We start from the raw sequence: 21,084 nt of genomic DNA on the forward strand, positions 1-21,084 counted from the left end.
GAAGGAACTCGGGGCCGCAACAGCGCGCGGCGGCGGCGGCAGAGGCTGGAGCAGGAGCCGCGGCCGAGCCTGGAAACGGAGGCGCTGCGGGCGGAGCAGGTGCAGCCGGGCCCGCGCGCCCCCCTCGGTCCCCTTGCCAGAGGCTGAGGGGGGGAGCCGGGGGGCCGCCCGGACTCCGCGGGCAGAGCCGGGAAGGGGGCCATGCGGCCGGGCTTGCCCCGGGCGCAGCGGGACAGCGGCCAGGGCCGGGGGCGCAGCGGCGTCGCTTCATGCAGCCGGGGCGGCTGGGCAGCGGCGGCGGCGGCGGCGGGGGCGGCGGCTGAAACCATGTCCGGGCAGCGCTGGGGGCCGCCGCCGCCGCGAGCCGGGAGCCGCGATGGCCCCGTGGCCCGTACCTCCTCCGCCGCCGCCTCCGCCTCCACCTCTCGCCGCGCCGCCGCCGCCCGGCGCCTCGGCTAAGGGGCCGCCGGCGCGCAAGCTGCTGTTTATGTGCACCTTGTCCCTGTCCGTCACCTACCTGTGCTACAACCTCCTGGGCGGCTCGGGATCCCTGCAGTTCCCCCTGGCGCTGCAGGAGCCGCCGGGCGCCGCCGCCGAGCCCCCGCCGAGCCCGCCGCCGCCCTCTCTGCCGCCTCCCCCCGTGCGCCTCGGCGCCCCCTCGCAGCCGCCCGCGCCGCCGCCGGACAACGCGAGCCGCGTGGAGCTGACCGAGCCTCCCGAGCAGCCCGCCGCCCCTGGGGCCGACGGCTGGGGGCTGGCGAGCGGCGGCGGCGGCGCCCGGGACGCCTGGCTCCGGACCCCGCCGGACCCCAGCGAGATGACCGCGGTGCAGAGCGCGCTGCTGGAGAGGGACGCGCAGGAGTCCAGCACCACCGACGAGGAGCTCGCAGGCCGGAGGGCGGCCAACGGGAGCAGCGAGCGGGGCGGCGCCGCCAGCACCCCGGACTACGGGGAGAAGAAGCTGCCCCAGGCGCTGATCATCGGGGTCAAGAAAGGGGGAACCCGCGCGCTGCTGGAGGCGATCCGCGTGCACCCGGACGTGCGGGCGGTGGGCGTAGAGCCGCACTTCTTCGACAGGAACTACGAGAAGGGCTTGGAGTGGTACAGGTAGGACCCGGCTCGGCGGTTGGGAGACTCGGAGGGAAGTCCTGGCGCCGTGCTGAGGGCCCCGCGCCCCGCGGAGCCTCTGGAACGCTGGCGGGGCGCCCGGGGCGCGGCGGGGAGGGCTGGGGCCGGCTAGGGCGCGGGAGGAGGTGGCGGCGGGCTCTGCCTCCTGAGCTGCTGGTCCAGCCAACTGCTTTCTGAATCTGCGCAGCTCGGTGCCTGGGAGTTCCCAGCCCTGGTGCCCCCAGCGCTCCTTCCGCAGGCTCTTGGGGAGCTCCGCGCTCCTGTGGGGGACGCTGAGGACTGAGTCAGGGCAGCTGTGTTGACTAAAGGGCTTTGAGATCCCCGGGAATCTCTCAGAATCGCCCTCGAACGCATTTGCGTGGCTGAAATCCAACTTTAAGTATTTTTCAGGTTAGAGCAAAATGAATAGGGAACAGTTAAAAAGATGGTACTGGCGAGTTTGGGCTTTCTAGTAAAGACCTAGGGTGTCCTCCATCTCCAGAACTTTCTATCCCCTTGGCCGAATGAACACTGGGTTGCGGTTGCCTCTGTAGCACCGCTGACCAGGTGACCGAGGTGCCCTGGGTGTTGATGCCTGCACCCAAGCCCTTCCCAGGATTGTGGACGTTCACCCCCCTCCTGTTCCCCCCTCTGCCAGCGGGGAGGGCGGAGGGTGGGGGAGAAGGGGAGGGAGAGGAGAGGAGGGGGCTAGAAAGTTGAGCGCAGGTAAAATAAATGATTGCCCAGCTTTCTTGCCAGCCATAACATTTAAAGCAGCACTGGCGCGGATGCCCACACGCAAGCCTCCTTTGCTGTTCTCTTCCCCTCTTTCCTCCTGTTTTATCTCTCCTCGGAAAACGGATCTGGATGGCTGGCCCCATCTCTGTTGCATCTCCGTAATTAATTGCAATTGTCAAAGGGAAACACAGGCTGTGTCAGCTGAAATGATGTTATCATCTTAACAGAGCCAATAGGTAAAATCAGGATTGTTTCCTAACAAGTTGTTTTCCTGTTGAAGGGATGGCGTTCTCAGTTTAAATTACAGCCTGGGAAAGTTTTAGAAATAACAACTTCAGAAATATATAATAAATGTGTGATTGATTCCACACCCCCCCCCCCATTTTTAAAATATGCTTTGTACTTGGAAAGCTGGAGAGAGTACACTTAGGCATAAACATTCCAGCACATTAAAGGAAATTGCAAATGTGTCTGTTAATGTCCTGCCTGTTTCAAAAGAGAGAACTAATTGCAACATTTTAGGAGGCTTCAAACAGCCCCTTCCTATCAAAACGTAAAACAGCAAATGCCCAATTTAACTGGAAAATCAGTACCTTGAACATCACAGGCCATGACTTCCGGGTTGCAGTTATCATTAAAAAGGTGTTCGGATGATGAATGCAACCCTAGCGGAGGGGCGTGCTGTCTGGGGAGGGTTCGGTTAACTGATGGTTGCAGGAAGGTTCTAGCTGCTTCTGTGGGGCAGCTTTGGTCTCGTGAGGGTAGCTGGCCCCCCCCCCCCCCCCCCCCACACACACACACAAACATACTACTTCGGATTGTAAAGCTGTGTATCTTGTGAGAAGTGTCAAATGCCCTTTCGGGAGAGGGCGGCCTAAGGATCAGATCTTTCCGAAATGTGTGTGGGTAGCTTTGCAGCCCCTGGAAACAGAAGGGGGGTCTGATGAGATGCCTTAAAGGTGGTGTGGGGTGTGTGGTGGGATTCCAGTCAGGAAGCCCGCGGGAGGGGCTGGCAATTTTCTGACTGAGGGGATGGAAGATGCCTGGTTTTCCGATGTTCTTCTACACCGAGGCTGGAAAAGAAGGCACATGCACTGCCTCGCTGTGGGGACCTGGCTGTGGTATTTGGGGCTCCCCTTCCAGCTGCTACACCGCAGAGATGTGGCTGGAAGTGGAGGACCGCGTGATGTCTGTGTCCTCAGTCCCACCCCAGGCTGTCCGGGTGGCGGGTGCCTGTATTGGTGAGGTGTGACCGGAAGTGCTGGAGAAGAGTCTGTCAAACGCGGAGGGAATCTTAGCCGAGCGGACTCCCAGAACCCCTTGCACCCACAGAAGCCACGTGTGCCCCGACGACTTGGGTGTCTCTCCAGCCTTACCAGGGCCAGCGGTGCTCTGAGGGCCCCATATTTTCCTGAGCTCTGTCCCAGGCTCCTGCCTCTGTGCGTGGAAGAAGCGGGCAGGGCATCCTCGCCGGCTTGTAGAGAGGAGGCCGTGGCACTGATTCAGACCAGGACAGACCCCTCGCTCTCGGTGGCTGGTGTGGCTCCGCCTTTGCAGTGGGACCTGTGTACTGAAGGTTTCACTTGCCCTGGACACCCACCGGGACCTTCCTCTTCTGTCGCCTGATGACACAGCCCCAGGTGAATTCAAGGTCCCCCCCCCCCATGCACCTCTTTTTCTTTTCAGTGTGCCTCCCATGGCCCCCCAATTCTGCAAAGGTTTCTGGTGTTTGTTTCCCGCGAGGCGGGCAGAAGCAGCGGCTGCTCCCAGCAGGGCTGGCCTGGGCCTTCGGGGGCAGCCCAGCAGCCAGCAGCTGCGCCTTCGCTGAGCCACTCCAGTGGTGTCTAAATCCGGGTTTTGCTTCCTCCCGTGCTGTTGATCTAATGTGATTTAAAAACACGTTTGGGATTAGAACATGTGCCTCAGATTTCCAGGCCCCGATAGCCTCCTGGATTAGGGCGTGTTACAGCTGCAGCAGAGCGGGCTTCCTGCCTGGACAGCAAGGCCCGCGGTCAGCGAGGGTGCGGGGCAGGTTACACCTCCACGCCCGCCCCCAAATAAAGGGCAGAGTCCCAGTCCCTCACCTGCTCTGGTAGGAGCTGTGAGCTGAATGGGCAGGGCCTTGAATGCTGTAAGGGCGGGGCCCTGTGGGGGGGCTGCCACAGCAGAACCCATCAAAGTGAGGAGGCCAGGAGCGCGGCCCCCCGCCGTTTAGACTGTGCAGCCACCGTGGCCGCGTACGCAGCCTTTTGGAAACCACTCAGCCCAGGGCGATGGGAAGTGACCCTCCAGGGTTTCAGGCTGTCCTCACTGCCAGCAGTTGACGCACGGCCCACTGGCCGGGGAACGCCACTCGGGGGAGGGTTGCTGTAGTCCCGCCAGCTCCCGGAGGACAGTGGTGACGGCGTCGTTCCCACATGGCGCCTGGAGAGAGAAGGAAGGAGGACCGGCGCTGGCCCTTGCTGAGCGCAGTGATTGTGGTGGTTGGCGCCGGAGAGGCCTGTGGTCACGTTGGAGCGTCATGATGAGGCTGTGAGTGTGATTGAGACGCTCCCGGTTCACAGGTGGCTCCGAGGGCACACTTGTTGCTCAGGGTTTCCGGGAGGGTCCCCGTGAGCTGCCCGTGGTGAGCTGGCAGCGTCTGCCCCACCGCAGAGCTTCCCCTGCCCCGCATGGCCACACAGAGAGCGCTGGAAGACCGTCTTCCTTCTTGTGTGCCACAACTTTTATCAGTGTTTTCCGTGTCCCAGTGCTGTTTCCGGTCCTGGGGATAAAGTGGGCCACAGGAGCGCGGACGCAAGCCCCGTTCGTTCTGGAACTGGCATTTCACAGCGGGTGGGGAGATGGCAAACCCGCACGTCTGTCTTTGTGCCTCTGTCAGTGTGGCTGCTAGGAAATTTAAAGGTACACTGGCCACTCACACTTTATACCCGCGGGACAGGACTCCTGCACATCAGTCACTTGGGGATGTTGTGAACATGCAGGCTCTGATTCAGCACGGCTGGGAGGGGCGGGTGATGCGGACACCACAGGTCCCAGGGCCTCAGTGTGAGGGGCAGTGGCTTAGAGCATAATCGGTGCGCACACACCTGTGACTTTAAATCAGACGACCAGGGGACTCCTCTCTGTGGAAATGATGTAAACGAAGTGAAGAGCTGGGTGGAGAGGTTTTCAAGTAGCGGGGGCAGCGAGTGCAAAGGCCCTGGGGTGGAAACGAGCCTCAAGGATTTCCAAAGTGTCCTTTATTATTCCCAAAGCACGGCCTTGGAAGCTGGACAAGCCTGCGTTCCCGTTGGACGGTCTGGGTTGGATAACAGCTTCAGTTTACCTGAGACTAATTCCTTCCTTGCAGGGTTGTTGGGAGGACTAAATGAAATGACACAAGTGAATATATTTTCTAAGCAAAAACTGGGTTCCAGAGCAGAAAATCCAAATAGGCCCAAACTGGGTTTTTCCATTTCTCAATCTTGCTGGTCTCATCTGCTTTACCTTCTATCTCAGCTGTGAGAATGTTCGCGGAAATGTTTCCTTACCCGGATGTTTTGGGAAACGTCTAATAATGACTGGCTTTGCGATCTGTATCAGCTTAACCTTTTAAACCAGGGGTCGCCGAGGGCCGTGGGGAGCCTGTAAATGAGGGAAGTGAACCAGGTGGGGAGAAACGGGGTGAATGTATTCTGTAAAGGGGTGCCCACTGCTTGTTTCCAGCTACTCTTTTCCATGCTCAGAGGCGCGTCAGGCTTACCCGGTCTCCCATTTGGGAAGAAAAAGTGGAAATCAGGTTTTAATGTGAGATCTCCTGGTTTTGAATGTTGGCAACAGAATGAGATTTCTTAAAAGTGCTGTGTGGGCCAACACTGAGGCACGCAGAGCCCACCTGCGGGCGGGATCCAGCCAGCTGCCGCCCGTTCCTAACCTCTGCTTCCAGCCCGTGCCAGAGAGTGGCCGGCGTGCCCAGCCCCGTGGCCTTGCCGGGACCGCTGCTTCCACGGGCTAGTTCAGTGTCCGTTCCGCTCCCCGTCCCAGGTCTTCACCAGCGTGGGGCAGAGGCGCCGGCCACAACGCAAGAGGGGCTAGATGGAAACGGACATCGAGGCAGAGCAGGGCCGTTCACAAACACATTTCCCGCCTCTTCCCAGTGAACGTTTTCTGGAAGGTGGGAGAATTCTCATGTGCTCACTCACGAATCATGAGTGCCCGGACCTGATCCATGCGGATAAATTGCGCTTATAAATAGAGTCTGGTCAGAGTTAGAAAAGTTGGGTTCTAGGCTGTGTTCTGCCACGTACCAGTTCTACCGGACGTCAGGTTACTTACATCAACCAATCTCTCTCCCTCTCTCTCTCTCTCTCTCTCGCTCTCGCTCTCGCTCTCGCTCTCTCTCACTCTCTCATCTTTGTTTCTTAGACGATGAGGCTAGATCGTCTCCATAGGGCCTGCCCATTCATTCAGTCACTGAAATATTTTGGTTCTAGAACACATTTCTATATTGCTCAGAGGAACAAAAAGGTACAGTAGAAGCAACATTGTTTGCAGCATGATTTTGTATCTTTGAGCCAGCATCCACTCATCCTCATTGCGTGACACTGGACAAGTTACTTAATGTCACCAAGCCTCGATTTCTTCATCTGCATAATGGGCTTCATGTTACCTCCAAGGGATTATGTGAGGCCGAAATAAAATGGTATCCATAGTACCCATCGAGTTTGTGACAGTCAATTCCCCTCTCCCCTTCCTTCCTCTCTCTCCCAGTTTTTCTTTTCCTGCTGCTTTTCTCTTCATTTCCTTCCTTTTATTTTATCAGTCCTGAAGGTCCCAGAGAGAAAGCTGTAATGCATTTTTTCATTTGATGCAGTCTTTTATTTCCAGATTATGTCTGAATGAGGGATTTCAAACCCTGAAGCAGCTCTTAAGTAGCTCTCCAGAGAATAATCAAAGCCGATTCCAGAATTTGGTCTCTTGTAACTTGAGCAGAAGGAAGAGAGGAGTCAGCCGGGCTGTCCAGCACATGTGGGCATGCTCCGGAGCCTGCAGTAGGGATCCGTGCTGCCTGGACAGGGCGGCTTGCCCTCGCCGTCTGCGGAGCTGAAGCAGCTGAGAACGCAGGGCTGGTCCGGCAGGCCCCGGGAACTCCTGTGACATGTGACGTCGGGGCACAATTCACTGTTAGTCTTACTTCCAGTCAGGTCCGGAGAGAGGCCTGGGGAGGGGTGAAGGCCCGATTGCTGGGCCGCATGTCAGGAAGTTTCCAGGGCTTCGGTTTCACATGATGGATGGCGATGCTGGCTCCGGACCTGCCGGACCACCGCCGGTTACGGCAATCTCTCGATTCCGCTGGTTTCTGGGGTTTGACAAGCGCCTCTATAACTGTCTTGGGAATTTCACTCTGAGATTATTACTCGCTGAGGGAACCTCTCAGCCCATTTTGCCATTAATTAAAAGCAGGCTGTTGAATTTTTTTTTTTTTTAACACTTACCAGTTAGGATGACCTTCTTTTAAAAATTTTTTTTGACCTTTACTTGGAGATGTAAACATCTGTTTACAGGGAAACAAGGCAATACATGAAGGTTGCCAATGCTAGAGCTTGAACTTAAACTATGACAAACAAGAAAGATAACTTATTGGCTTGTGTGATTAGGAAGACGTAGGGGGTAATGGGCACCAGGAAAAGCTGAATCCGGGGCTCCAATGGCGTCCCCAGGTCTCCCCCTTCCCGTTCTCTGCCATGTCGGTCCCTGCCGTGCTTCACTCTCAGATGGGCTGTCTCACCACATTTTAGACAAGGTGGTCAGCAGCAGGCCTGGTAAGCATGTGCATGTGTATCAGCTGTTTGGGAAATGGTTTTCCTTAAGAGCTTCTGTAAGAAACGGCAGACGCCGGTGGCCCCGCTGGTCACGTGCCCCTCCCCACAGCAGTCCTTGTGCAGCGTCCAGTCAGGCTGGCGAGGTGGCCACCCCTCGGTTTGGGTGGGGGGTGGTGGGAGCCGAGAAGCAGGGTGAGTCCCATTGGAACCATAAGGAATAGTTTCCCTGCAGAGAATGTGGTGTGCAGGGATTCTATTGCCAGTAAACCACATGCCCATTAAACATCCGGACCCACGCTGGGCCGGGCACAGGGTCCCTCTCAGTATTTTAACCCAGGAAGAGGAGAAAGGGTTCATTTGGGAGGCTCAGTCCTTTGTTTTAGCCATTCACTTATTCATTCATTGCGCATGTATTGATCGTTAACTACTTGCTGGGGCAGATGGGCGTCAGTCACGGCCAGTGATCTGAAAGAGCTCCCGGAGCAGAGACATGGACCAGCACCTGACTCCATTTCATCAAAGTCCTGACAAAGTGGGATCCACTCCAGGAATGGAAGGATGGTTTAATCTTAGAAAAATGTAATCATTTGACTTATTCTTAATATGAGTAAATGAGAACATCCTCGGATTTGTTTTATGGATGCTAAAAAGACATCTGATCAAATTAAATATCTGTTCCTGATTTTTAGTACAACCCGTGATAAAATAGGGTCATTCCCAAACCCAGCATCATGTTTGCTGGTGTAGCAGTAGACACAGCCCCACAACTCCGGACCAGGACCCAAAGCCCACGGTCATCACTGTTACTTACCATTTCTCAGGAATTAATAAATGATGCAATTAGATATGGAACAGAATAAGAAAGTGGGAGGTAGAATCATCACCATTTGCCAGTAAGTTCCTCTCTTTTTCAAAAACTTAAGTAAACAATGACGCTATTAGGAACAATAATACGATTTATTAAGGCAAGGAAATTAATATGCAAATCTACAATTTTCCTATATGCCTACACCAGCGATTTTGAAAATATAATGAGAGACAATATTCTATTTATAGAATCAACCCAAGAGACAAAATAACGAGGAATAAATTTAGCAAAAATTGCAAGGGACTGTAAGAACAAAATTTCAATACTTTACTGAGGGGCAATAAAAAGAGACGAGTAAATGGAGAGAGACCTCTTTCTCTAGGACAGCATTTCTTTCTTCCCACCCGTCTGTCATCCCCTCTCGCCTGCCCTTTCTACTGGAGTTCTTTGCTGCTAGATTGCGATCAGTCCAGCGTGTCTAAGAATGGCCTGAAAATATTGTTTCTGTGAACATGGCCCAAGTGTTGGACTTCAATCATAGGATCCCCTTACTTTCCACATTCTGTTTGACTGAAGAGAGGATGGTAAGACAATGGATACGGTCCTGATTCAAAAACAGTGTTATAAATACTTGGTGGGGGGTGTTGACTGATTTATATCCCAGATTTAGGACTGTGCCCAGGTGTGGATTAACAGTTGAGTTGGTGTCAATTTAGATGCACTCCTATTGTTACAAAACAAACAAACAAACAAACAAACAAACCAGGGACAAGTGATGGTTATTTTTAATGCACCAGAAAGATGACGATTTGGATCTGAATGAATAACCGTATCAACTGTGGCAATAGTATCAGGCTGGCAGCAGTAGGAGCAGTGGCAACAGTAGCAATGGGAGCACAGTATGGTGGCACAGCAGCTGTGGTGGTGACAGTGGTGGCAGCAGTAGCTGCAGAAGCAGTAGCAGTAGCAGTGGTGGCAACAGCAGCCATGGCAGCAGTGACAGTGGTAACAGTGGCTGCAGGAACCGTGGCAGCGGCCACATGTGGGCGGTGGCGGCAGTGACAGTGGTAACAGTGGCTGCAGGAACCGTGGCAGCGGCCACATGCGGGCGGTGGCGGCAGTGACGGTGGAAACAGTGGCTGCAGGAACCGTGGCAGCGGCCACATGCGGGCGGTGGCAGCAGTGACGGTGGTAACAGTGGCTGCAGGAACCGTGGTAGTGGCCACATGCGGGCGGTGGCAGCAGTGACGGTGGTAACAGTGGCTGCAGGAACCGTGGCAGCGGCCACATGCGGGCGGTGGCAAGAGTAGCAATGGTAACAGTGGCTGCAGGAACCGTGGCAGCGGCCACATGCGGGCGGTGGCAGCAGTGACGGTGGTAACAGTGGCTGCAGGAACCGTGGCAGCGGCCACATGCGGGCGGTGGCAGCAGTAGCAGTGGTAACAGTGGCTGCAGGAGCCGTGGCAGTGCTGGTAACGGCGGTGACAACAGCAGCAGCGGTAGACACATATTGTACTTGCGTGTGCCAGGCTCTGTTCCAAATGGTGGAGGCATGCAGTCTTCACAAGCACTTGGTGAGGCAGGTACTGTTTGCCCACCTTTCACAGAGGAGGAAATTATGGCACAAGGAGGTCCGAATGTGGAGCTGGGATTCAAACCCAGGGGTTTGGCCCCAAACTTACGGCAGGTCCTTTAGTTGTGATGGGCCCTTTCCCTCAGGCGGGGTCCTCCAGCCTCACGGGGAGGGGCCGGGAAGCTTCAGGCTGGCCTTGGCTTGCCCTCTGCAGCTTTGAGTCCCTGCATCAGGCTGAGGCGCAGGCCCACCACCCCAGTTCCCTGAGGGCTCTTGTCCCAACACAGAAGTGGCTTCCTTTCTGCCCTTCAACCAAGTTCATTCCCACATTAGGGGCTTTTTATTCCCTGTGTTCCCCTCCTGGGGCACTCTGCCCCACCCCTCAGCTGAAGGTCTCCTCACCTCCCCTTCAGGGGGCGGCTCAGATCGGAGCTCAGAAGACCTTCCCAGCCCCTCCTTGTCCGCGCCATTTCCTTCAGAGCGTGCGCTGCTCTCCTTCCTCGGCTCCTCTCGCCCTCACTAGAAGGCAAACTGCGTGGGACCCGGGGTCTTGTCCATCGTCTTTGTTGCCATTGCCCAGACAGTATTTGGCACACAGTAGGCACTCAGTAATGGTTAACTAATCACTAATTATGAATGCATGCATGCATGCATGAATGAATGAATGAATGAAAGGAGTGCATTGTGTGTGCTAAATTGTCTTCCAAAACCTTCTGAAAAGAAATAACACCTCTTTTGGTAACTCTGGCTGAGAATTGTTCTGATGTCTTTCTCATACTATTTTTGCAAGATTATTTTGGGTGTAAGAAAGAGAAACCCACTCAGACAAGCTGTGGGTTAGATCGTCTCCCCAAAAGTTTCCTTCAGCACACGGCGTTGTCCCAGTTATTGTGCACAGCGGCCTGGCACGGCCCATACCGCCTTATCCCATTTTAACAAATGAGAGAACGCCATCTCAGAGGGCGAGCGCAGTCCCCGTGTCACCTACGGCCTGTCACAGCCAGGTGCCTTCTCACTGCAGCACGTGGCTTCTGGTTTCTGGCCTTTGCTGCTGTCACTGCCAAAGTTTTAGGAGAGCCTGGGTCATTCCTGATGGGCTGTTAGGCTCCAAGAGCAGTTGGGATTATGTTTCTCTAAATGCATGATTAAAATTGCATAATTGCCATTGAATAATCAAACCATCCCACGGAGGCCCTCTGCTTGATTTTTGACTCCCCACGGCGTAGGCACACCTTTCCCTGTGCCTCGGGGGGAAGCCTTCTGTGGGGGTTAGAGGTCTGGGTTCTCAGGAGCTGAGGAAGGAAAGAAGCATTCCAGTCAAACTCCCTGAGCGCGTCTATCGTAGGGCACTGGGACTGTTTGGGGCTTTGTGGTATTTTGAAAAAGAAAGCTGAGCCTGGAACCAGGAATTAAGGGTTGGAGTCTGGGTCCCGGGTCTGCTTTGCTTTGTGTGATAGGTGAGTATGTAGCCTGCCAGCCCTGTTTCCTCGTCTCCACGGTGGGAAAACAGCCCCCGTCCCCGCACAGGGACCGCAGGATAGGATAACGGGATGCGCTGCACAGGCATCTGCTTTGCCTACCCCGGTTACATGTTACTAACCCCTGCACGTTGGCGCGAATCCCCCTGGTAATTGGTTTTCTGGAATGCCGCACTCCAGGGATGCCTGGGATGCAGGACGAGCACTCTTATCATAAAGTCAGATTAAGAAGTTTAATTTACAGGAACATCATAGGCCGTGGGCATCACACCCTGGGAGGCCAACTGCATCAGGATGCCAGGATTCCGAGCACCCCGTCTGTGCACTCCTCTACTTGACACCGGCTGCTGCTGCGCCCGCTTTTTCACTGAAACACGCGGACGCTCCAGGGCACATCTGCTTTTAGGGTTGCCCTGCAGCTGATGAGCTTTGGAGGGGACCAGAGATCTCATCATTCGGTTCCCATTGGCCCGCCACCCCTTCTCACGCGCTCCCAGTCAGTGCTGCCCAGGTCGGCATAGTCATGGCCCGCCTCTGGCTGCCTGGCTGCCTACTTTCTAAAGGACGGGAGGCAGGGTGATGGCCCCAGATAACCCGTCCTGCTCTCCTGAACCTCTGACCTTGCTCCATTATGTGGCAACGGGGATTAAGGCTGCAGAAGGAATTAGATTGCTGACAGCTGACCTGGACACGGGGCTTATCCTGGATCATCTCATGGGCCCCTGTAATCTCGGGGTCCTTTCCTATGGAAGAGGGAGGCCAGGGAGCTGGGACCAGAGGGATGGCGGCAGGAGAGGGCTCCGCCTGCTGGCCTGGCTTTGAAGATGGAGAAAGGGGCCAGGAGCCAAGGGATCCAGGCAGCCCTGGAAGCTGGAAAGGCAAGGAAAGGGCTCTTCCTCGGAGCCTCCGAGAGGCAGCCCTGCGGCCTGCCCTCGCCGCTGGGCCTCGGGGCTCGGCTCAGCGCTGCTGCGGGCATCTCGCAGGGCCAGCCCGCTCCCCGCCCTCCTAGCAGGCGCCCTGCTTCGTTCTTCCCTGGCTGCTTCTCTCTTCCGGAGAAGAGCACCTCGCGGCGCTTTCGGTCTCCTGCCAGATGGCACATGCACGTAAATGCCCTCTATGTGCAGGTGGTCACCGTGCTGGTTGGGGTAAAAACCAAACTTCTGCCGCCAAGAAACCCAACATGCAGTGGCCTCAGTAGGATCCATGGTTTCTCTCCTGTGTGACGACAGCCGCATTCACAGCTGAGCGCTGCGTGGAGGCGGCCGGGCGGGAGCACCCCGAGCTGGAGCACCCCGAGTGCTGTGTGGAGGTGGCTGGGCGGGAGCACCCCGACTGCTGCGTGGAGGTGGCTGGTTGGGAGCACCCCGAGCTGGAGCACCCCGAGTGCTGTGTGGAGGTGGCTGGGCGGGAGCACCCCACCGCTGCGTGGAGGTGGCTGGGCGGGAGCACCCCGAGTGCTGCGTGGAGGCGGCTGGGAGGGAGCACCCCAGCGCTGCGTGGAGGCGATTCGTTGCCTCCCACATTTGCCTTGTTCGGGGCATAAGGGATCGAACCTGAAACTGAAGTGCGTGCCCTTGACTGGGAATCGAACCCGCAACCCTTTGGTGTGTGAGTCGGCGCTCTAACCACTGAGAAAATTGGCCAAGGCTCACATTCCTACTCTACATTTTCCAATGGCTTTTTGTCCACCTACAAAAACCATTTAGTCTTGACCGTGGTCTGCAAGGCCCTACAGGACCTGAGTCTGCCCACCTCTTCACCACACTCACGTGCCTTCTTCTCTCTGCCCCTCTGCTGGAGCCCTGCCTCTGCCGTACCCGGGAGCCAAGCACGGCCCGCCTCAGGGCCTTTGCACTGCGGCACCCTCCACCCGTGCTGCTGTTTCCTTAGCAACTGCCCGCTGGATCCTCCCTTCCATTCCAGCCTCTGCTCCACCATGTCCCCTCCACATGGCCTGCTCTTGCACCACCTGGACGGAGCGTGGTCACTCCGAGTGGTGAGAGCTGCATTCGTTGGAAATGGCTGCAGGGTTGCCATTAATACTTGCCTACATTCATCGTTACTGCAACTTCACCCACATTAAGAACCAGGTGTCTTCATTTCCTACTTCTTAATCCTCCCATTCTGGGGGGGAAGATCTGGTGCCACCAAATGACCTTGACATTGCGGAGGTCAATTTAAAACATGTTTATGTAATGCTCAGCTGCCCCTGTTATTTAAGGACACGGCCACGAGGTGTGGTTATGGGACATGCGAGCCCAAAGGAAGGTGCGTCCCGAGATGCAGACGAGAGTGGCTCCTGGCTTCTTCCGGCGGAGACCCTGCCTGTGCCCTGCACGGCACGAGGCTCTGTGAAAGGGATGCTCCCAGCGAGCAATGAACTGGCATCAGAACAGGTGTGTCCAGCACGTTCAAAGCAAACAAACAAACTCAGATGCAGCTGGGTACCTTTTTTCCGTACCTGCTTCTTAGCCAATATTTTCTCTTGTGATTGGATACAGAGAATATTGCCAGGTGGTATTTTTCTTTCCTTCTTAGCATGCCTACAACTATCTGGATGTGGACAAACATGAACATACCATGTTACCATAAATATATGCTAAGACATTTAATATTAGGAAATGTTACTACAGTACACATGCCAGGTAATAAACAGGTGCACTGCCCACTTCACACCTGGAAATTGCCTGGTATTGTCCACCAGCAAACCCGGGACCTCGCCAGGGCCACTGATCTCCCAGCGAGTCTATACTAACTGGTTCTCATCCTCTCAGGAATTGCTGTATTGAAAGTCCCTCCTTCAACTTTACCTTCAACTCTAGCTGTGGTGCTCCTAGATTGTCTTGGGATTGTGCTGCTGCTGCTGCTTCTTCTTCTTCTTCTTCTTGAAATTGGATGTTCTTCTTTTTTTATTTCAGAGAGGAAGGGAGAGGGAGAGAGAGAGAGAAATATCAATGATGAGAGAGAATCATTGATCGGCTGCCTCCTGCATGCCCCCTACTGGGGATTGAGCCTGCAATCCTGGTGTGTGCCCTTGGCCGAAATCGAACCTGGGACCCTTCAGTCCGCAGGCCAACGCTCTATCCACTGAGCCAAAGCAGCTATGGTGGGGTTGTACTTCTAATCAGTCTCCTTACCTGTCATTCATCAGGAGGAAAAAATGGCCTAAAAGCAATATATTAGAGCACATTTGAAGAAAAATTCTCCTGTTAGAAACTTGCTTCAGCTATGGAATTCTGTTGGCCAGGATTCTTCTGGTTAAAACACAAAAACGAGAGGTAAAATTTGAACCAAACATGAGCCAAAAAGGAATTGAATGGCTTAGGTGTCTGCGAAGTCCTGGGTGGGCGGCCTAAATAGGGCTGAAACAGGCACCAGGCCTCTTGTTTTGGGAGTCTGCTGCCTCCGAGGCAGTTGGCTCCCTTCTTCAGCCCTGTCCCCTGTGCTGGTCAGTGGGTGCCAGCCGCTCTCTTGCCCCAAATGCAGTAGGGAAAGTGGGCCGGCTTTTCCCAGGTGCCTCTGCTGCCCTGTCCTCCAGCTCACTGTTTCCTTTGGGCTCAGGCGCGTGCACATCCGGCCTCCAGGCCTGTTGCCAGAGCCGCCGGGAGCCGGTGGGGTCAGTTCCCCACAGACGCAGAGGAGAAAATGCGGGCATCTTCCCAAAGCAAAAGCAGGACGCGGTTATCAGAGAAGGGAAGCGGATGCTGGTGCCAAAACAACAGATGTCTGTTTCGAGACTCGTCTGTTCAGATGTAATCTTTCACCGAAAAACAACCGAAGGGAACACACACACGACGCTCCCGCTGGCTTGTGGGGCGACGGAGGATCTGGGCTGATCTGTGGCTTCCACCAAGGAGGGCGCCCCGAGGCCTGGCTCGGGATCGCCTCTGCTCGCTGCCCAGCATCCGCGTGTCCCCCGCAGCAGGAGGGAAGGAGGGCAGGGAAGGAGAGGGAGGGACCGCAGAAAGGACACATCTCTCTGTGCACCTAAGGTGTGTTAAGTACTGACAAAGCATTCTAAAGAACCTGCCCTCAGAAATCACTATTTTAATTTTTATATAGTTTTTATTGTTGATAGTATTACAGATATCTCCCGTTCCCCCCCCCCCCCCCCTTTTCCTAGTCCCCTAGGTCTTCACCACCCTATAGTTCGTGTCCAGGTGCTGTGCCTGTAGGTATGTAAGCTCTTTGGTTTATCTAGAATTTACTGTTTCCATCACTTCCTGAGCAACCCCTGGCAGCTGCCTGCGAGTATTTGAAGGGGTTGTATCTCTTCCTGGAGAGAGTTCTCCGGCCAGCGAGTGGAATGGCTCATCACGGTATCTTTCTGCGCGGACCGCTCCGCGGGGAGAGGGCGAAGTGGTTTGCCTTTCAGTCTGGGTCTAACAGCCAGGCAGCCCGGGGTTTCTCATTCTCTCACTTTACCTCTTTACTTCGTGGAAGGCCTGCGAGAGAGACTTATATATGACTTAATATTTTATGCTTTTGGAAGACATTTTATAGAAAGAAATCCACATTTGGAAAAAATATTTTTTTTGGTCAAATCTAATGTCTTGAGATACAGTAGGTATGCTGTGTGTTGTCTGGGGGATTCTCATTGGTGTGCGTGTGTGAGTTTGTGCGCGCGTGCACGTGTGCAAATTACATCGTGAAGGTCCCTCAGCCGGGATTCCTTGGGAACTTGAAGGATTCGGGCTCCTAAAGCCCCAGGGTCACTATTAGGTCCAGGGCATTTTCCATGTGACCTTTGACCTTCTGGAGGCTCCAGCTCCAGCCATCCCTGGTACTGTCCCCTTTGCTGTGGGGTCCCTCCCCCGAGCTCTGCGGAGTGGGACTGTATTTCTCATTCCCCACAAAGAACACCGCAGGCCGCTCCCTCGAGGGCTGGCCGGGAGGAGCGGGAGGAGGCAGGAATCGCGCAAACACGCTTCTTGCTGGTCACGGGTCTCCGTAGGCCCCTGTGAGCGCTTGTTTTCAGAGCTTTCTTCTGGATTTCTCTTGACTTTAAGATTCTCAGAAAAAGGCAAACTTTAATCACCAGGAGATTACGCAGGAAGTTAGCTTTCGTGGTTCCTACTTCCCAGCATTTGTGCGTGTGCACATTACGAATTCTCAGTGACGGTGGCTACCTTCCTTCGCGTGCTTATGCGATGAAAAGGAACCCCAGTGCGTTCCTGGCCCTCCTTGGTCTCACTCAGCCCTCACTCAGTAGTCCCCTATGGAGTTAGGGTACTGTACGCTCGTGGGAACTGAGGCATAGGGAGCTGAAGATGGCACCCCAAGACCCACAGGTCGTTGCTGATGTGACCAGGCTTCGAATAGAGGCGTGTAGGTGCACTGCTGTGGCCATGACCTCGTGCTGCTTCTCTGAGAGAGAAGATGCTGGGTCTTGCCACCCACGGGGACCCAGTCCAGCTGTCGCTGTGCCGCCTGCAGACGGAGACGGAGACGGAGACGGAGACGGAGACGGCCTGGCGATGTCTGCGGGGAGTTCACGTCTGCGTCTGAGAACAGCTCCGTTGCTGCAGGTTCGGGCTGTTTGGGAAATGCACCCGCCGGTCTGAATGCTGTGAAACGTGTGGATGGTGTCCGCCTGCTGGGTTGGGTGAAGGTCTTGGCACTTCAGGGACCTCAGAGAGCCTGTTATTTCCCAAGCCCTGCTGAGAGACCCCGCGGCCCAGCCACGCCCTCTCCCCGTGGCAGCTGAGCTAGAGTGGCCCTGGGCTGTGCATTTTATTTTATTTAATAGATTTCAGAGAGGAAGGGAGAGGGAGAGAGAGAGAAGCATCAGTGATGAGATAGAATCATTGTTCGGCTGCCTCCTGCACACCACGCTGGGGATCAAGCCCACAACCCAGGCCTGTGCCCTGACTGGGAATCGAACCGTGACCTCCTGGTGCCTAGGCCGATGCTCAACCACTGAGCCACGCCGGCCGGGTGGGGCTGTGTGCTTTAAAGAGGAGCCTAGGCGACTTCAGGGCATGTGCTGTGCGGGACGGGGAGCCGCTGTCTGACCCCCTCGGCTGTGGGATGCCGCAGGGAGGACTGGGCGCAGACAGTGTTTGCTCCATCGGGGCCACACTCTCGTCCCTCATGAGGAACCCCCTCCCCACCCCGAGGTTGGCAGCTGCCTTTGGAAACGTGTCTTCATGCGCAGTACTTTGGCCAGGTGTGAGGAGCAGCATCGCTGCCTGTTAGAGCTCCGTGCCAGGGGTGCCCTGGTGTTGGGGAGGCAGGTGCCCGGCATGGAGCCGATCCTCCGCACCCTGGCTCCTCCGCGCCTGTGCCCTGCGCTGCCTGCACCCCTGAGCCACGCCTGTGCCCTGTGCTGCCTGCACCCCTGAGCCACGCCTGTGCCCTGCGCTGCCTGCACCCCTGAGCCACGCCTGTGCCCTGCGCTGCCTGCACCCCTGAGCCACGCCTGCGCCCTGCCCTCCCGGCCTGACCGTGGCAGCCGCCCTTCCGCGGCTTTGCCCTTCTTCTCGCTCGTGTGGGACGCTACGGCGCGTTGACTGGGTGCTTGGTACGCCCTCTGAGAACTCCACCTGCACAGTGCCCCAGACAGCCCTCCTGGCAGCCCGAGCGAGAGAGACTGTGCCTTATTTAAAAAATTGTTCCATTCGTTTTTCTTGTCATAAAAACACACAAAATACATGCTTTCCCATCCTGGCCACCGATGAGCACACCGTTCGGTCGTATGGAGCACATTCCACTGTCGGGGAACAGATCGCCAGGACTTTTTCTTCCTTTACATCTGACTCTACGGCCATTAAACTTCATTTTCCTTAACAGCAAATCACAAACATCTCTCCGTAGCACTGATGTTTGTCTCCATTCCACACATGAGGAAACTGAGGCAGGGGACGTTAGAGGACTTGCCCAGGTCACCCTGACCCTGACATGAGTTCGTCGGACGCCCAGAGCCTCGCTGTCACATTCTGTATCTTGGTCCTCACTGTGTCCTTGTCTTCCTCACTGCCCGACCCCTGGGATACAGTAGGATTTCCCTTAAGGTCGTTACTTAAGTGGTACTTACTCAGTGACGACAGTTAGACAATGCTGAAAGCATAAAAATTCTGTCACCCTTGCCGAAACTGGTTTGGCTCAGTGGATAGAGCGTCGGCTTTCGGACTGAAAGGTCCCAGATTCGATTCCGGTCAAGGGCATGTACCTTGGTTGTGGGCACATCCTCAGTAGGGGGTGTGCAGGAGGCAGCTGATCGATGTTTCTCTCTCATCGGTGTTTCTATCTCTCTCCCTTCCTCTCTGTAAAAAATCAATAAAAATATGTTTTAAAAAAAAATTCTGTCACCCAAAGCTAGCTGTTACTACTAATTTAGTGTCAGCGCTTCCATAAGTTTTCAGTAGCTACAAAGTATATATAGTTTTCAAAAATATGTGTTTTTAAAAATAATTTTCTTTTTTTCACCTAAAAGTGAACATCTTTCTATGCCTAAAATAAGCTTTTATAATATAATTTAAATACTTTCACGAGTGTAAAACTAATATAGAGAATGGGCTACTCCAGAACGTTAGGGCGTGCCCACAAGCAGGTCACAGAAATGAGCTGCGGGGAGAGGTACCACCTACAGCAACCCCGACAGTGACCCAGAAAAACGATGGCGTCAGAAGGCACTGTGGATGCATCTTCATGATGGTGGGGGGGCAGTGTCCTTTCTCGTTAATATTTAAAAAAACGAGCACCCAGAATCCATAAGGGAGACTGATGGGCTTGCACATAGAAACTAAACGCACATGAGGGAGAAGTCACCAACGCCGTTGGCCTGCTCCGGCCGCCGCGCAGAGCGCCACGCGGGCTTAACCCGGAGAACTGCATTTCTCACGGTGCTGGCGGCGGGAAGGCCACGTTCAAGGTGCGGCCAGGGTCAGTTTGTCTCGGCCTCCCCTGTGCTGTGGAGGGCGTCTCCTCCCCGTGTCTTCACAGGGCCTTCCTCTGCGTGTCTCTGTGCAAACACCCCTTTTCTCCTAAGGACACTAGTCACCATGGGCGAGGGCTCCCCTCCGTGACCTCACTGTACCTTAGCTGTCTCCTCAAAGGTGCTGCCTCCAGGTCCGTCACGTTCGGAGGTGCTGAGGGTTAGGGCTTGGACACAGGCGTTTGGGGGACAAATCTCAGGCTGTGACGCGGAGCGAAGGCCAGCGAGGAGCCTGGAGGCCCCTCTTTCAAAGCAAACGCAGGTCTGAGGCGAGCTGGCCTCCCCCATGCTTCTGGAGCTCTGGCCACCTCTGCTGCCTCCTCCTTCCCGAGCGGCTCAGGCTGGGCGATGTCCCCACCCCCAGCTCTGCATCTCTCTCTTCTAACCTCCATTAAGAGATGCAATTAAAGTTTAATTCTTCAAGGCCAATCTTCAAAACAAAACAAAACACCTTTATTGTGAAAGTAGCATGAGCTGGTATTAGAAGCAGAAGGCACCAACAAATAAGGGGAAGTAAAATGAAAGCCTTTCCCTGTCTGAGGTTTGCCTCCTGCCTCCTGCTCTGCCGCTTCGTTCCCAGAAGGGGCAGCGGACAGTCGCGTTTCCTTCGCTTTGAGCTGGCAGCACAGGGGAGTGAGAGGTGGTCACCCTCGCGGTGGGGCGACGCTGACCACGCGGTGTGGCGACGCTGACCAGGTGTTGTCCGCACCCCCAGCGCTGTCGCTCGCTAACCCCGAGCTGCTTCGCCATCTCCAGGCCGAGTGCTGGGTTTGCTTTTCCCAGGACGCCGTGAGGTGGTCCTGCGATGGCCCCGTGTTTTAGCTGAGCAAGCTCCGGCTCGGAGATGCCCAGGAGCCTGCCGCAGTCACAGAGCTGGGCAGCGGGAGGCCGGGCTGCTGACTGCCGAGCCCGCCTTTGCTGTGGTGACCATCATTAGCCCATGAACACTTCCCAGGACACGGCATAGAGGTCAGGTTCCTTAACTGTAACCTCGACATGCAGCCTGGCGGGCTGTCTCATGACAGAGTGACCGCCCCTCTCCCCACGGACAGCCTTCGCGTTTACAGACGAGGCGCGCAGGTACCCCGGTGGTCTTGGTGCGTACGTCTGCAGAGAATGGACAGATGCCCTTCGATATATTTTGATCAGTGGTCAGAAAGCAGTCTTATTTCTAAGTTCTTGGAGAGACCTCCACGTAGCCTCCAAGTAATGCTATAGCTTCAGTAAAGCTCAGCCCCTCTTCTGCCCCGGGCACCTGCTGCTCCTGATGAAAGCTTTTAATACCAAGGATGGATCCCACGCGCAATTACCACGGGATGGCAGGAAGAGGCAGCTGAGTGTGGTTATCACTCCTGGGTGCTCTTATTTAGAGTTTAGTTTCTATTATCAAAATAATACCCAGCGCCCCTCCCTCCTCTCTCGAACCGCCGCAGACATTTTTCTCGCAGGCTTGAGAATTCACTGAGGCCAGAGGTTCCTTTTTAATTTTCCCAAGCGAGTTTGAGGGAGTGACAGGGTCACGTCTGCTCTAAAGCCAGATCGGGTGCCCCAGGTGCTGGTTAGTGACGGCGGGGCAGCCTCGCCGTGTCAGGTACCCAGAGCCAGAGTCCTGCCTGGGCCTGCAGCGCCCTGGGGAGTCC

General features: G+C 55.4%; 1 protein-coding gene across 1 annotated transcript in view; it reads left to right on the forward strand.

Annotated features, from left to right (window-relative positions):
• Window positions 1–376: 376 nt before the first annotated feature.
• HS3ST4 (heparan sulfate-glucosamine 3-sulfotransferase 4) overlaps window positions 377–21,084 on the forward strand; it is a gene marked incomplete at both ends in the record, with an annotated part of 342,682 nt that continues 321,974 nt past the window's right edge. The window contains one exon of the mRNA XM_079759630.1: window positions 377–1,107. Coding sequence (XP_079615756.1) covers window positions 377–1,107 — 731 coding nt within the window. The remainder of the gene's footprint in view (window positions 1,108–21,084) is intronic.

Source organism: Cnephaeus nilssonii (assembly GCF_951640355.1).
Source record: "Cnephaeus nilssonii genome assembly, chromosome: 2".
Classification (NCBI taxonomy): domain Eukaryota; kingdom Metazoa; phylum Chordata; class Mammalia; order Chiroptera; family Vespertilionidae; genus Cnephaeus; species Cnephaeus nilssonii.